The following is a 17,018-nucleotide window of genomic DNA, read 5'->3' as shown; positions in this document are numbered from 1 at the left end:
GCCTTAGGTTTCTCTGTACTCCATCCAGTCCATCCTCTGCTCTCAGCTTTCAGATTCATCTTCCTAAAGCAGGTCTGACCATCTTATCCTTGAAATCTATTCAGGAAACTCCATTGGCTCCCCATTATCTCTAGCTTCAAATGTAAAAATCTTTTGGCTTTTAAAGCCTTTCATAAACTGGTCCCTTGCTACCTTTCCAGTCTCACACCTCTACTTTGTCATCCAGTGTCATTGGCCTTTTTGCTGTTCTCTACACGAGAAATTCCATCTTCTGACCCCAGGCCTTTCCCTTTACTGTCCCTTATGCCTGCAACTCTTTCCCATCCTCTCTGTTCCCTTTATTCAAAAAGTCTTTCCCAGTCCTCCTTTATCTTAGTTCTTTCCCACTGAGACTTCTCCCAGGTATTCCTGTTTATGTCTAGTGTTTGTACATGATGTGCCTCTCCCTTTAGATAGAGCACCTTGAAAACGGGGACTCTTTTATTGATTTTTTTTCCCCCTATCCTTATGCTCTTAGCATAGTCCCTAGCACAAACTAGGAACAGCTAGCCACCTAGCTGCCCCATGAATATACTTTCTTAATATTACTGCTATCTTGCTTTTAGTACTGTTTCTTTTGAATGAGATCCCATGGGTTTCATCCCACCGCGTCTCAGCGATACCTGTAAGAACACATTGGCCTCCATGTGTTAGTTACTTCCAGTTCTTGTTGCCTAATCTTTGACCATTTTTGTGTAGACATTTGAGGCCATTCGTTTTACTGCTGGCTACTTTTTCATATTTTGTCTCTTGTGAACTTGAGGGGAATCAGCTGCTATTTTCATAGTTCCTTTCTCTGGTATTGGCTTGGTGCATATTCATTGAGTTTTCTCCTGCTTTTTTTGCTTAAAGTCTCTAAGTTTAAAAGATGGGCTTAAGTGTAGTGTCAGGTTGTTTTTGGTTCAACAGTAGGGCATCAAAATATGCTGTTTTTGGAGCACTTGGCTTGGAGTCAGAAGTCAAAGCCAGCCTCAGACACTTATTAGCTGAGTGATCTTTGGCAAGTTGCTTAACTTCTGTTTGCCTTAGTTTCATCACCTATAAAATGGTGATTAAATAAGAGTACCTATATGCCAGGCTTTGTTGTGAGGATCAAATGAGATAATAACTCATTTGATTGGCATGTAGCAAGCACTATACAAATGTCAGGTATTATTATTAGCTACTCGGGGTAGCTAGGTGGCGCAGTGGATAGAGCATCGACCCTGGAGTCAGGAGGACCTGAGTTCAAATCAGTCCTCAGACACTTGACAACTTACTAGCTGTGTGACCCTGGGCAAGTCACTTAATCCCAATTGTCGCGCCCCCCTCCCCCCAAACATTAGCTACAATTATTATTTTTTGAGTGCTTAAGGGGGTCCTAATAGTCAGACAGAGATCTGAAAGCTGACCTGAAGAGGGGTAGGGATATCCAAACTTTTCATGCCTCATCCCCTTGCTAGGAATAATAATAATGCAGCACAAACAGCAATGGAGCTTCACCTTCAATTGGGCAGCACATATCAGTAAAAAACATTGGCCTCAGATGTCTCTGCCTGCCATAGTTTCCACGATGTTACAGATGATGAACCTGACATCTTGGTTGTCTTGTCCTTGGACATGCACCTAACTGTCTCCTCAACTTGATCATCTTGTGATCAGGGAGACAAAAGAGCAAAACTTAAACAAAAGCTTAATCACAACAAATCAGAAGGAAAGCTATTTGCTGAGGAACCTCCTTTTATCTCAAGCAAGCATTTGTATTACTGACTAGAGGCAAAATTTTAAAAGTTTGTCAATTTCATATATCACCATAGTTATCCCAAGTATCCCAGAGGACCATCCCATAGGACAAAAAGTATTTTTTAGAGAGAGCAACTGGGTGGCTCAATGTCTAGAGTGCTGAGTCTGGAGTTAGAAAGACTTATCTTGAGTTCAAACCTGGCCTCAGTTACTTCCTAGCTATGTGAACCCTGGGCAAGTCACGTAATCTTGTTTGCCTTAGTTTCCTCATTTGTCAAATGAGCTGGAGAAGGAAATGGCAGACCACTCTAGTATCTCTGCCAAGAAAAACCCAAATGGGGTCAGGAAGAGTTAAATACAACTGAACAGCAAAATTTTTAGAGAAGGAAAGAAAATCAGCAATAAAAACGGCCAATAACATGTACAGTGTGTAACCCCTGTGTATCTCCCACATCCACAAAAGGGTAGGTTGGGGGAAAATGAGTTCTTATTTGTACTGCCCAAGAATTAAATTTGTAATCAGTGCTAAGTAATCTAGAATATAATTTGGACATGGCATAGGCTATTTGTCCAGCAGAGGGTGCTCCAAGCCAACAAACTGCAGTCTTGAACTACTGGTCCATTTAGATCAGTTATTCAAGCAAATCCTATCTTTTTTTCTGTCAATCTACTGTCACTTAGTTTTCCTTTTTCTCATTAATTATATCTTATATTACAGACCTCAAGTTCTGGTGATGCTGAATTTGGATTCAGAACAGTGTGTAAAGCATCCAAGGTTACTCTCATTCACGACCCAGTTGAAGGCTGGTAAAGGGTTAACAATTGTGGGCTCTGTCCTGGAGGGAACATACTTGGATAAACACCAAGAAGCCCAGAGAGCTGAAGAGGTATACACCCATCCTCCCTCCCTTCTCACCCATTTCAAGACATTTTTCCTGGTTATCTAGGGCCAAATAGGAACAAATGGTACAAGCCAACAGTTTAATAGTCAGAAAATTCAATATGTCATTTCAGAAGTGCAATAGCATTTGAATTAAGATTTTATTTTCCAACATTTTAATTTTTAATTTACTCTAGCATGCATCTTTATCAGTTCACATAAAATTTACCAGTGATTTTTCACGTCCAAAACCAGAAATAACATCAACATCATCTTGTTTTCTTTTAATGATCATATTGTAGCACCTTAGAAACATTTCTTCTCCAAAATAGAAATGTCTCCCATTACAGTGTGTTCTAATATTTAGGACATCGGGGCTGTAATTTCAGCTGACTGGGTTGAGAAACCTCGGATGTCTCTTAGGCAATACGGCACAATGAATAGAGCACTAGATTTGGATTCAAGAAGACCTGGGCTCCTGTCCGGCCCCTAACATAGACTACTTGCAGGGCATATGGGCAAGTGAATTACTTAACTCAGTTTTTGTGGCAGTCAACTGTGATTCAGTTTTCAACACCAAATTTATTATGGGGTTCATTCATATAAGATAATATACATGAAGCCCTTTAAGAGCAATTGACTATGTAAAGGGGAAGGAGGAGTAATTTTTTCCATTCACGCTTAACTTTGAATGGAGTTGAAGTTAGAAGTTGGCAATACTTGGTGTCTTCTAATCTGTATCCAGGAACCTCTGTTAGACTGTGTCAGTCTCGCTTCAGATTTCTGGAGAATTGGGCCTATCACTGACTACTCAGTTGTGTTTATTTGATTCCAAACTCCTGATTTTTTTTTAATATGAAAAACCTCCATAATCGGGACAGTTAAAGATGTGAAAGTTAATTGATTTACTAAATCTTAGACTTATTCAATAGCTCTCTTCTGCAGCTCTCTCCAATGAGCTCTGCATATAATGTATTCTTCATAAAGATAGTCTCTATCAGAGGCCCTGTCTCCAGTCCTTAAGAATCTTTGTAGCAGAAAGCTACATGCCTCGCGTGCCCCAAATCTTTTTGCTTCTGTAGTGGTATTTACAGTCCTAAGGAATTTCTGAAACAACCACTTGGAAATTTTTAGAGATACAAGCTGGACTAGCTAAATCTCGGTAGGTAGAAGCTAGAATGCGAGCACCACATTGCAGAGGAAGAGGTATGGGTTAAAGGTAATATACTATAGCTTATGGAGCCAAAATAATTTTGATAAGACGGTGAGAACTTCCATTCATTCAAGCTTGGGACATCTATCCATTGATTCGCCACAGTAATGGTGAGGATCAGAGAATGCCTAGATTCTTTGGATTCTATGTAGCTTAGGAATGCAGTAATTACTTGGTTGGTGGCCATTAACCTCATGGTCAGTTTGTGCTAACATGTCTTGAGTTTGCATTCATCTTGACCGAATTCATAGAATGGGGTGTCTCCTTGGGAGCCTGGCTACATAGAAGGCAGCCTGATGGGGGCGGCTAGGTGGCACAGTGGATAAAGCACCGGCCCTGGATTCAGTAGTACCTGAGTTCAAATCCGGCCTCAGACACTTGACACTTACTAGCTATGTGACCCTCGGCAAGTCACTTAACCCCCATTGCCCCGCAAAAAAAAAAAAGGCAGCCTGAAATTTAAAACAATATAAAATGTAAAACACGAGTAAACATATACACAATTAAAGGTGAATATATAAGTGTTGGCTAAAGCTCTGTTTGGTTCTAAAGATTTAGTGGAAAATGCCAGGTAAAGGAAGTGCTGAATCCTGGTAACAAGTCTCTACCCATTTTCTCGTTAAAGTTTACTTTAATATAAGTTACAATAAGGGACAGGTAGGTGGCACAGTGGGTAAAGCACTAGGCCTGGATTCAGGAACGCCTGAGTTCAAATCAAGCCTCAGATACTCACTATCTGTGTGTGACCCTGGGCAAGTCACTTAAGCCCTTTATTTGCTTCAGTTTCCTTGGGGGGTAATAATAGCTCCTTCCCAGGCTTGTGAGAATCAGAAGAGAAAATGTAAAGGGCTTAGCACATAGTAAGAGCTATATAAATATTGAGTGCTGGGCCTGGAATCACGAAGATCTGGGTTAAAATTTGACCTCAGCCACTTCCTAGCAGTGTGACCCTGGGCAAGTCACTTAGCTGTTTTCTTCAGTTTCCTCATCTGGAAAATGAGTTGGAGAAGGAAATGGAAAACCACTATATCATTGCTAAGAAAACCCAAAATGGGGTTATGAAGAGTTGGAGAGGACTAAAATAACTAAATAAGATTATATAATTGTTAACTATAACATATATGATTATATAAATATCAGTTATAATGGTAACGATACTATTACTTCTGCCATATTCTCATCCTTCTATGGCTATGAAGATGAGAGAATAAGAATGTTTCCTTAAGGCTTTTTTTAAAGGGGTCATTCCTTCCTTATAGATTAAGCCTAATTTTGTAGTCAGACAGGTTCATACCCTCAGGAATTTTTTGAGTCAAATTTTTCTAGCCAGTTGTACAATGTACAATGACATTTTATTTCTGTGACTCATAAAAATCCCTTGTTTGTACAGGGAGTTTTGCATTCTCATCACATTCTGGCTGTGAAAGTTGGAAGACAATAGGCAAACTGTCTCCTTTGGCGATTTTCTTTTACTCAAAACTTGATTCTTTTTTAAGGCATTGCAAAGTGAATCTACAGCCTTTTCACCCCACCCCTTAAATCCCTCATTGGGGCTGATACAGGAAAACTGATTGTCTAAGGGGAAAAAAAGCATAATTTGAGGGAGGAAAGATATGTCATCTTGATAAACACATCATTGTTTATAGGATAAGCATATTAGCATATGTATGCTAAGCACCTGCTAGGCAACACTTTACAAGTTAATTCCTATAACTTCAAACTTAGGTTATCCTTCTGAAGGAGTTTCAGGTAAGTGATTTTCAGCTATTGAAGACAGGCATGAACAGTGTGTTCTGCCACAACTGTCTCTCCTTGTAAAGGTTTGCCATCCCTATGTGACTGAAGTGAAATGAAAATTGGAGCTCTGGGGAATTTAAGAGCTGGTTGAACTGGAAAGCCACTGCATTTGAGAGAACATTAACTTGCACACCTTGGTCCCCAATAGGAAGGCAGAAAAAGACTGTCAGGGACCTACTTGTTGAAAAACGTGGGAATGTGGGATTGGAGGGGCTGCTTGGTTGTGGCCAGGGGATTGTCTGGAAAAAGCATGGAGGAGTGAAGAACACACATGTTCCTCCCATTGGTTCAGTGTTGGGGTGGAAGGAGGAGAAGAAAAGAGTTTTCAATGGCGCATCTATGTAACCAGGGGAATAATGTTTCCTTTGGGGAGCCAAGTTTCCATTATATCAAGAAAGTGGAAGGAGTTCCCAATGAAGAGATCCAGGATAAAGGAGAGATAGGTACACCAAATCGGAGATTTTCTAGTAGTATAAGAATAGCTAGAGAAATAGGGGAGAAGAGAATATCTTTTGTATTGATAGATATTGACTATAGGAATATGCTGAGACTGTGCAAGATAAGGAATAAGAATGGATTGGGGTCTGTACCATGGTACCCTTCTAGGGTACCATGAATGAAGGCCTTCCATAGTAAGGCTACTATCTCTTTTCCACTTTCTTGGACCTTCTGCACTAGCTAGACTAGACTGCTTGCTTTTCCCGTGTAGAAGGGGGCTTAACCCAGGATCAGTGAACTTATATTTTGTTATTTTGCTTTTGCTGTTTATTTTATATTGTGTGTGTGTGTGTGTGTGTAATTTTATATATATACATATATATATGTAATGTTTATATTATTTTGAAAATGTATTTCATTGTAATTGGTTTCTTTTGTAATCCTATATATTTTATTTTATATACTTAAAAACATCATCTTGCTGTGAAGAGGTCCATGGGTTGGCTAGAGTGACAAACGAGTCCATAACGCAAGAGATTCAGGAACCCCTGCCCTAAATTTATTTGGTGCTTTCCCTTCTCTCTGCTTTTACCACCTCTCTGGATTGCCCTCTCTCTACTAGCCTTTCTGAATGCTTAAACCCTAGTTGTCTTTCAAAGCTTAGTAGAAATCACTTTTTCTATGAAATGTTACAAACATTTCTGGGCAGTGACCTCTCCCTGCTCTGGCCATTTAATAGCACTCATCTCATTCAGCAATTAACCATGTTCTAACAAGTGATAATATGTTGTTTTAAACCTATTTTTAAATTAAATTTCGCTGTGTTCTCCATCTCATCAACTAGTCTACTAGATGAGAAAGAACTGTGAGAACAAATCTTATATTTCGTTGTATCTCTGTGACCCTCCTGAACCTTCCCAGGTGTGGTAGGTTTTAGGCCCTCAATGAATAAAATTACATAAGAGCATAGGTTTAGAAGTTGAAAGGGGCCTTGGATTTCATGTAGCCCTACCCTCATTAAGTGATGCAACTAATATTCAAACCGACATATTCAGAATTCAAACCCTCAATGTTCCATATTTCTACTGTCTCAGTTCAATTTGGAGCAAATCCCTTCTCAAACTGTTTTTTTTGTAAATATACACTGTGATGTAGGGTATGGAGGGGTTTAATTGCAAGGAAGTAGGGAATGCTTGTAATAGAATGAGACTAGGGAATTGGCAACAGACCTTGTTGTTGCTGTTGTTTTTTTAAAGAAAAAAAAAAAAGAAAAGAATAAAGCAGCATGGGACAAAAAGCCCCCAGTGGTGCTGTCTAGGACACTGTAGCTGAACCTGTTGGGATCCTTGTACTATCATGTTACATAGCACTGTTCAAAGAAACGCTTTTATAATAGACATGTGGCATCAGCATAGGTTCTTTATAGGAGATGCAGCTTTCGCTAATATAACTAATATAACTAGAAACATTATTTTATGTAGTGTGGAGGGAACAAGGATTCTTAAAGGAGAGCCTTCTTGGAGCAGTGGCTTCATCTCTTGGGCTTCTGAGTATTTATTTGAAATAAGTGGGAGGCAAGGTGGCAAGAGGAAATGTGAACAGCTGTTTGTGGGACTGGGCTGTGATGAGCTTTGTAAATGGAAGTTGCCCTTCAAACATCCTTAAATAACACTAGTTAACATTATCAACAGAATGCACTCCCTCCTTTATTTGCAGAGAAGGGAGACTGGACAGTTGTTGATTTGTTTGTGGTGTTTAGTTTTGCTGAACTCTTCCCCCCACTCCCCCTCCCCCTTCATTTTTTATTATAAGGAATAGCTCTCTTTGAGGGGGAAGAAGTGGAGAAATAAAGGTGATGTTAAAAACAAGCCTAGGGAAAAGAAATATTCTAGATTGTCTTTAAAAACTAACTTCACTGTAGGGAAAGTTGTCCATTTTTTCTTTCTCCCAGTTGTAACTGAAAGAGGTAAACATTCAGAATGATATTTCATTTCCAGATAGGATTTAACACTGATGGTTTCCTTAATCTAACCTCACATGCATGCTATTTCCACATGTTCCAGTTTTGATTCTCAGAAGTAAGAGGTGATATCTTCCAAATTAATCACAGTCAGCTTATAAATCATACTTCAGAGGATTCCTCCCTTTGTTTAGATACTCATTTTGAATGCACAACAATAATCTAACTCCAAAAGAAACAGTTACCTGTTCATTTCCCTATCTTGAAAACCCTGCAGCCAGTAGATCTCATTTAATACAAGTTCTTCTGCATGACTGTTAGAAAGTGAAAAACTCTTACTAAAATATGCAAAACGGTATGGATTTCTAAAAACCAAGTGTAGCTTTTGAGCTAAAATTTAATAAAATTTGTACTTATCTTTGAAAGGCCAAATGCTGTCCCTGTGCCCCAGAACACTGCTGCATGTGAGAACAATAAAAAGAAACAACATCAAGGTTGTTTTGTCTGGTGTGCCATGTACATTTGTCTGGTCTTTTATTTTTGAACCTCATAAAATACCTCACAAATATTTCAGAAAGGATTTCTGGACGTGAAACATTATGACTTTTTAAATAAAAAGGTCATTTGTTTTTTCTGCATCACCTGCCCAAATATATCCATTCTTCACTCCCCTTACCCAGTGAGCCCTACCTGATAGCCATACCATTTTCAAAGGAGGGCAATTGGTAGCTGTGCAAAGTGAAACAACACAACAAACAATTTGATAGTATATTTGGCATTCTACCCTCTAGTTCCGGACATCTGCATTAGGATTAGGGGTGCTTTTTTCACCTCTTCTTTGGGACCAAGATTGTTTATTGACATATCATTAACTTTCAGTGTTTTTTGTTGTTGTTGTTGTTGTTGGAATTGCATGTTTTCCATAAAGATCTTCCCAAGTTTCTTTGAATTCTTTTTATTTATTTTTTTGTTTTTGTTTTTTTTGTGTGGGGGGCAGTGGGAGTTAAGTGACTTGCCCAGGGTCACACAGCTAATAAGTGTCAAGTGTCTGAGGTCGGATTTGAATTCAGGGCCTCCTGAATCCAGGGCCGGTGCTTTATCCACTGCGCCACCTAGCTGTCCCCTGTACATTTCTTCTTCTTCTTCTTCTTCTTCTTCTTCTTCTTCTTCTTCTTCTTCTTCTTCTTCTTCTTCTTCTTCTTCTTCTTCTTCCTCTTCCTCTTCCTCTTCCTCTTCCTCTTCCTCTTCCTCTTCCTCTTCCTCTTCCTCTTCCTCTTCCTCTTCCTCTTCCTCTTCCTCTTCCTCCTCCTCCTCCTCCTCCTCTTCCTCTTCCTCTTCCTCCTCCTCCTCCTCTTCCTCTTCCTCCTCCTCTTCCTCCTCCTCCTCTTCCTCTTCTTCTTCTTCCTCCTCCTCCTCCTCTTCCCTCCTCCCTTCTTCTTTCTTTCTTCTTCTTTCTTCTTTTTCTCCTCCCTCTCCCTCCTGCAATTGGGGTCAATCCAGGGCCAGTGCTCTATCCACTGTGCTACCTAGCTGCCCCACCTATACATTTTTCTTTTTTTTCTTTTTTTTTAATTTCTTTTTTATTTTATATTTATATTTTTTATTTTTGTGGGGCAATGGGGGTTGTGACTTGCCCAGGGTCACACAGCTAGTAAGTGTTAAGTGTCTGAGGCTGGATTTGAACTCAGGTACTTCTGACTCCAGGGCCGGTGCTCTATCCATTGCGCCACCTAGCCGCCCTACATTTATTCTTAAAGGCCACCACAAAAATGTTTTAAAAGGGGTGGGGGGTAGGCACTCAAAATAAAAAAAGCCATCACCACAGTGTTATACCCATCCTTATTACTGTGTTTGAATCCATGCTTTTGATACTGAGTTTATTTTTCTTTTCATTCCAAGTGATACTCCATTTTTAAATTTTATTATTAGAACATCCGGTCCTTGATGGGAGTAGAAAAGACCAAAGGATTCTGCCAGTTAGTGGTCTCTTCCAGCTTGAGAGATGGAATGTCCCACTTGATTCAGTCTGCTGGTTTGGGTGGCATGAAGCACAATACTGTACTTATGGCCTGGCCAGAGTCATGGAAACAATCAGATAATCCCTTCTCCTGGAAGAATTTTGTCGGTTTGTATGGCTTATTGCCTCTTCCTTCTGTTTCATTTCCACGAATGTACACCACCAAGGTGTTCTTTGAAATCTTAAGATAATGGGGGGCAGTGCGTATAGAATTTGAATGCTAATGAATGCCTCTGAGCTCACTTGGCTCTGATGTGGCTTCTAGTTCATAAAGGGAATGGCTTCTTGAAAGCCTTTGGGCTTTTCTTTCTTTTTTTCCCCCTTGTAAATCTGCCAAAAGATACAGCCTGGAGAATGATGCCTTACCTATGCAGGTTTGACCTTCCCCATCTTCAGAGTGGAGGGGCTTTTACTGTTTGTGGACAATTGGATGTCTATTTGCTAAAAGGAACCTTCCAGGTCCTGGAATATTGTATAACATCATGGATTTTTAACTCTTCTCTGATGTCTACATATACTGAGTGAATCTTCTCTTTATTCCCACAGATACCATCCGAGACACCACCGCAGCACATCAAGCTTTGTTGGTGGCTAAAAATATCGATATGTTCCCACAAAACCAAGAGCGCTTTAGTGAAGGAAACATAGATGTGTGGTGGATCGTCCACGATGGGGGCATGCTCATGCTGCTGCCGTTCCTGCTTCGCCAACACAAGGTCCTATAGTGGATCCTATTCTCCTTTTTGGTCTTGGTCCTGCAGTTGTCTGTCTTGGGCAGATTTACTTAGAGAAGGAAGTTTGTTTCATTTCAGCATGCTCCGTACAGGGTATTATGCTAGGTACTGGGGATAGAAAAAAGAATATGAAACAGATCCTGCCCACAAAGAGCTTATATTCTGCTGGAAGGAAGCATGTGCTTAGATCATTACATATAAAATATGTACAAAGTAAATAGAATTCCTGAGTGTGGGAGGAGGACACTAATAGTGGGCTCCTGCTTTTGCAGGAAGTTGTAAAAATGGGACCCATGCAACTATAGCCTCTCCCCTTCATTGGAGAGCAAAGAGGTTGTTCTCCTGTGGTGTATATGTTCATGCTTCTGTGCACATGCATCTGTATGATTGTTTTTTTGTTTTATTTTGTTTTTTAAAAACTGAAAAAACAAAACAAAACCCATAAGCATCTTCCTTTGCTCTGGATAGGTTTGGAGAAAGTGCAAAATGCGCATCTTCACAGTAGCTCAAATGGATGACAACAGCATTCAGATGAAGAAAGATCTTCAGATGTTTTTGTACCATCTGCGAATCAGTGCTGAGGTTGAGGTCGTTGAAATGGTAAGCTACACTTTGCCTTTCCATTGGAGAGCTTTATTTTTCTGGACACACTTGAGAAACAACCATCAGGCCTGCCAATTTGAAAGGTACCAGGGCTGTAGGAATCTTCTCACTTGGTAAGAAGATACTAGAAATAACCATTTCTTTAACTCCAGCTGCAATTTATGAGGCAGCACCAAGAGCAGGCTGTCTGACTTCTTATATCACTTGGATTTCTGTCTCTGGGCAGAAATGTTAGGAGAACACTCAGTTCACCCTCACAAAAGTGACCATTTTTTATCAGAATATTTCAGAATTTCCAGGATGTGAAGTCCAGAAAGTCAGAAATAGGGCTGGAAGGAAATGTCTTCCTCTCCTGTCTCTATCTCTCTGTGTCTTCTCTCTGTCTCTCTTATCTCTCTCTCTCCTTCTTTGTCTCTCTCCCTCCCCCTCCTTCCTCCCACCTCTTTAATGTTGGCAGCCTGCAGCAAAATTCCATTTGCCTAGAGCAGGTTCAACTTACTATTGGTTTACCTAGGCTTAATGTATCAGTCCAGTTGGCCTCTTCAAGGTGTTGTATTAGAGGAGAGTAGAGAAAACTTTAGATGTACCTGTATTGGTTCCTCTCTAAGGTGCTTATCAATTCTTTAGAACTCATCTCTGAGGGACCATCAGTGTTGAGTGGGAAGCTATAGTGTGGGATGAAAGAATGCTATACAGTCATAGTATAAGGATTCACTTAAATCCCCTTCTCTTGGGGCGGCTAAGTGGCACAGTGGATAAAGCACTGGCCCTGAATTCAGAAGGACCTGAGTTCAAATCCAGCCTCAGACACTTGACACTTACTAGCTGTGTGACCCTGGGCAAGTCACTTAACCCCCATTGCCCTGCAAAACAATAAAAATCAAAAATAAATCCCCTTCTCTGGAAAATGAGTGAGACAGGGTAATATTGTACAGGGATATTTTTCATGGAAAATGTCATTGTCATAAATGAGAACTTATCCATTGTATTCGCTTGTATTTCTTGATCTTGTAGGTTGAAAATGACATTTCGGCTTTTACCTATGAAAAAACATTAATGATGGAGCAGAGATCTCAGATGCTGAAGCAGATGCAGCTTTCTAAGAATGAACGCGAAAGAGAGGTAGAACAGTTTCGGGGCTTTTACATTTGGTTTACAAAAAGTACTTGTTATTTATCAGTGTCCCAAGTCACGAATGGTTTCGTGTGAAATGTTTTTGGAATGTTATATTGAGTTATAAACATTTTAAAGCCATGTTCCAAGCCTAACTTTTAAAATAACCTTTTCAAAATGGCAATGTAATTACTGAGACATTTCATATTTTAGCATGCTGAGCTAATATTCTTAATCTTGTAACATACTGAATCAAGTTGTCATCTTTAGTTTTACAACTTTTGGGGGATATTTAACAACTAAAGAGTTTGTGAGGTTGTATACGTTAACTTCTCTAACCTATCTTCTTCATCTAGGATTATCTTTCCACTATGAAAATGCAAGTTTGCGTTTAACATCCAGTATTCTAAAGATCTCCAGATCTTAATGACTTTACTTGATTTTTTTTTTAAGTTCTGAATCAGTATCTTTTATAGAAATTGTTTTCAGCTAGTACCAAGTTTAGCAAAGTATGCATAAATTTCCTGGAGCTTAATCCATGAGTATCAAGGCCTCCAGCTTTTATTTTAAAACAAAACCAGGGAGGGGAAAATCTCCCTAAAAACTTAAACCCAAATGACCATACTCTCTGAAATATCACTTGTGAAGGATAACTGAAGCTTCAAAAAGACCCCATTCAAAAATACTCCATTGCTTTTCTCCTTCAGCTATGTAAACATCACTGAAGGAGCCAAAGCCTTCCCTTGAGGATTACATCAGGGAGTGGAAAAGAGGGAACTAGAATTGGTTGGCTCTATCCTTGTAGAAGAGAGCTGATATTAAATTTCAACAAAGCACTCACACTCATGCAGCTGCAATAAATTGCCATGTAAAGCAGACTTTGTAGCATATAGGTTAGACAGTTCTGGCTGAGGGGGCTGCCACCCCACCTCCCAGTTTTCCACCCCATACCTCCTAAGCAAAAATGTAATTACATAAATGGAGGCATCACTGAAGTTCCTTAGTCCTAGAAAGGGGCTTATTTAAAGCTGTGTTTAAGTTATAAGATGGTGTTCAGTGATCCACCTACTAAGTTCATTTGGTCACAGCCATTGCTACACTTGTGTACATATAATGCCATCAGTACAGGTGTCTTTGTTAAGATCATCACCTGTTATCCTGTTCAATAGTCTAATAATTGTACTGTTGAATCGGTAACTGTCATCACCTGCCTTCCTAGTTGAAGAGTTTTAACACAACAAAAGCCTGTAAATGATCATTTGGTCCAGCTATAGATGAGGAAATACACAGAAGCAAAGTTGGGAGAGACATCAAAGACTATCTAGTCCATAGCTGACCATTAATCTCTTCTACATAATCCCCAGTTATTTTATGGTTATTTTAGTCTTTATTTGATGAGAGTACTTACCTACCTCCTGAAGCAGTTCCTTCTATTTTTGGACACCTAGAATTGTACCTACCTCCATTTGTAAAAAGTTTCCTCACGGTGGGGCAGCTAGGTAGCACAGTGGAGATAAAGTACCGACCCTGGATTTAGGAGGCCCTGAGTTCAAATCCAGCCTCAGACACTTGACACTTACTAGCTGTGTGACCCTGGGCAAGTCACTTAACCCTCATTGCCCCGCAAAAATAAAACCAAAAAAACCTTTTCTCACTTTCAGGGGAGGGTATTTTTTGGGTTTATTTTTTTATTTGCTTTTTTACTATTGAAACGACATATCCTGTCCACCTCTCTTTTTTAGGGAGTTTTTCCTTACCCCAAGTGTAAATTAGCTTCTTTTGTAACTTATACCCTTTTGTTTCTAGTTCTGTCCTCTAGAACCAAATTCCACATTTGTGAGCTGTACCTTGGCTCAAGTCACATAGCTTGTAGGTATGGATTGACCTAAGTCTTCTTACTCCCAAACTCTAGGGTTCTGTAACATACCACCTTTCATAGTTTTCCTTTATTTCTTTACCCCATGACTTCATCCTATAATGGAAAAGAGGATCCTGACCTCTTGTTTGTACCTTTCACAGTCTTCTTAACTCTGTGGGGTTCTCACCTCCATTTGCTTGGGAAACTATGAGCATGACTCACCTAAAATTTCATGACATCTGGGACTGTTGCATCCTAAGATTTAAGTTTGCTTGTTTGTTTGTTTTTTCTCTTGAACTTTTGACAGTTTTCAAGTGCTATTTTTGTACCAGGCCTACCTTTAAAAACAGGGATTGAGAGGAGGACAGAAGTGTTCTTTTTTTTTTTTTCCTTTAAATCCCATGCTAATTTCTTGAGCCCCACTTCTGATGACTTTGATAATACTAAATATGTATTGATTGTCTCAAGATTCACTTCTGAAAATTCTCATTAATGCCCCAGATCTCTGTAAATGAGGAAATTGGAAAAAAAAAACCAACTTATTCCCATTACAGATATAAGGTGTTAAGATTGGTTTCTTTTGATTGTTTATAATAATGACTAACCTCTTATTCCAAATGTGGTAGCAAGGAATAGCTATTTAGGTATACAGAGTGTGTATAACCAGATGAAAGGGACATGATATAGGTAAGTGGCTAATAATTGTTACATTTGGAAAGGCAAGACTGATTCTTCTTGGACCTATCAAAACCTTGTTGTCATGGCTTCTTGTCTACTTTGATATGGGCACTTAACCAACCAACCACATGGTAAATTGAGCCAGTAAATAACTTGGTAGCTTTCACTCTTTTCCTTCTGTGGTGGTTAGGGTTCATCCTGAATAAGCAGCTTCCTACTTGGTACTAAGTGATTTTATTACTGGTTGATTATCACTTTCTTGTTTTTACTGCTTTCAAGTAATTTTTTGATTTGAAAATGAACTGCACCTGGTTGTTCTGGATCACACCTGCAATCCTTGCTTGGGCGGGGAGGGGGGGGCGGTGATTTTGGGGAAGCCTGTTGAGTGTCCACTCTACATTTGCCCCAGCAATGGTGCACCCTTGAGAGAAGGAGGGGCAAACCAGCCCAGGTCAGAGATGGAAGAGGCCAAAGCTTTCCGTGCCAGTCAACAATGGAGTCAGGCCTCTGGTTGGCTGGGAGAAAATAAAGAAACCCAGTCTCAAAACAGAAGAAGAGAGTAAAATGTATTTGGTGTCACAGATGGCTTTCAAGCTGTTTTCCACCAGAAGATTGCTCTGACATTGTATGTTTTGCTCGTCCTGAAATGGAAACTTTTGTTTCACCTCTTCATAATTAGGAGAAGTGTTGTCTTCAGCTCCTTCCTTCTGCGAAGAGTTCTTTTTTCTGTAGTCTGAGGTCTTTGCAAATTCCCAGTCCTGGGTCACTCCACCACATCTGCTATGATGCACCTCTCCCTCCCCCAGCTTATCTCAGCATCTCCTTGAGAAAAGAAGCCAGAATATTGTGCCCAAGCACAGAATAAAACAAAGGAAAGGTTTAGCAGGTGTCCTACAGCTTTGGCTCTACCGCAGTTAAATTCACCAAAGAGATAGTGACAACTGTGTAGAAGGCAATGCATTGGCTACTGGAAGACAAATCAAATGGACCCTTCTTTCAAGGAGGAAGTTAGGTAACATTGGCATTGGAATTAGGAAGACCTATTCTTATCTCAAGTTCTTCCCTCTATCACCACTCCCACCCTTGATGTTTAGCGTTGCCCTTTGAATTAGGAAGATCTGTTATTTCACTTTCTTCCCTCTCCCCACCCCCACTATTGATAATTAGCAACTAACTGTATGACTGAAGGCAAGTTACTTAGACTCTCTGCCCCAGGCTCCTTATCTGTGAAGTGGGACTCATAAAGCTGTTGCTTTTGGTTGCTGAGAGGATCAAATGAGATATTAAACATATTAAACACTTTATAAACTATAACATGTTGCACATCTGTTATTCTGTGAAAGCTCCTTCTGAAGGTGTAGGACTACAGTATGACCCTACCATCCATAGCAGTCTACAACCATTTAATTCCCCTAAAGAGCTTCATTCAGTACTTGTCAGAGGCTGTAGAGGTTCATGGTGCTTTCTCTAGGGATGAAAGCCTGCAGGTGCTTTCTTTTTTCCTTTTTCCCTTCAGGGCACTGACTTAAGTGACTTGCCCAGGGTCACACAGTAAGTGTCAAGTATCTGTAGCTGGATTTGAACTTAGGTCCTCAGGAATCCAGGGCTAGTGGTTTATCCACTGCACACCTAGCTGCCCCCCAGGTGCTTTCTTTAATTGATTTTTTTTTTTTTTTTGGTGAGGCAATTGGGATTAAGTGACTTGCCCAGGGTCACACAGCTAGTAAGTGTTAAGTGTCTGAGGCCAGATTTGAACTCAGGTACTCCTGACTCCAAGGCCGGTGCTCTATCCACTGAGCCACCTAGCTGCCCCCCAGGTGCTTTCTAATACATTCTTTTGTCTTTCTTCCTAATCCTTTTTCCCTTCTCTAATCCCAGACTTTAGAAAACAGCCAGTTGTTTGAAGGAACTTTTCCATTCAGGGGAGTCAAGGTGAAGGTCAGGGAGTCTCTGGTACCCTCAGTAA

General features: G+C 40.0%; 1 protein-coding gene across 3 annotated transcripts in view; it reads left to right on the top strand.

The window, feature by feature from the left end:
- SLC12A7 (solute carrier family 12 member 7) overlaps positions 1–17,018 on the top strand; it is a 141,879-nt gene that overhangs the window by 101,457 nt on the left and 23,404 nt on the right. For all 3 annotated transcript variants that reach the window (XM_043974442.1, XM_043974432.1, XM_043974423.1), the window contains exons 17-21: positions 2,480–2,648; positions 9,979–10,174; positions 10,613–10,782; positions 11,269–11,400; positions 12,418–12,525. In XM_043974442.1, the coding sequence (XP_043830377.1) occupies positions 2,480–2,648; positions 9,979–10,174; positions 10,613–10,782; positions 11,269–11,400; positions 12,418–12,525 (775 nt within the window). The remainder of the gene's footprint in view (positions 1–2,479; positions 2,649–9,978; positions 10,175–10,612; positions 10,783–11,268; positions 11,401–12,417; positions 12,526–17,018) is intronic.

The sequence above is a fragment of the Dromiciops gliroides genome, chromosome 1, assembly GCF_019393635.1.
Source record: "Dromiciops gliroides isolate mDroGli1 chromosome 1, mDroGli1.pri, whole genome shotgun sequence".
NCBI classification, from domain to species: Eukaryota; Metazoa; Chordata; class Mammalia; order Microbiotheria; family Microbiotheriidae; genus Dromiciops; species Dromiciops gliroides.
Note: the sequence above shows the minus strand (reverse complement) of the source record. Positions and strands in the feature narration are given on the sequence as shown.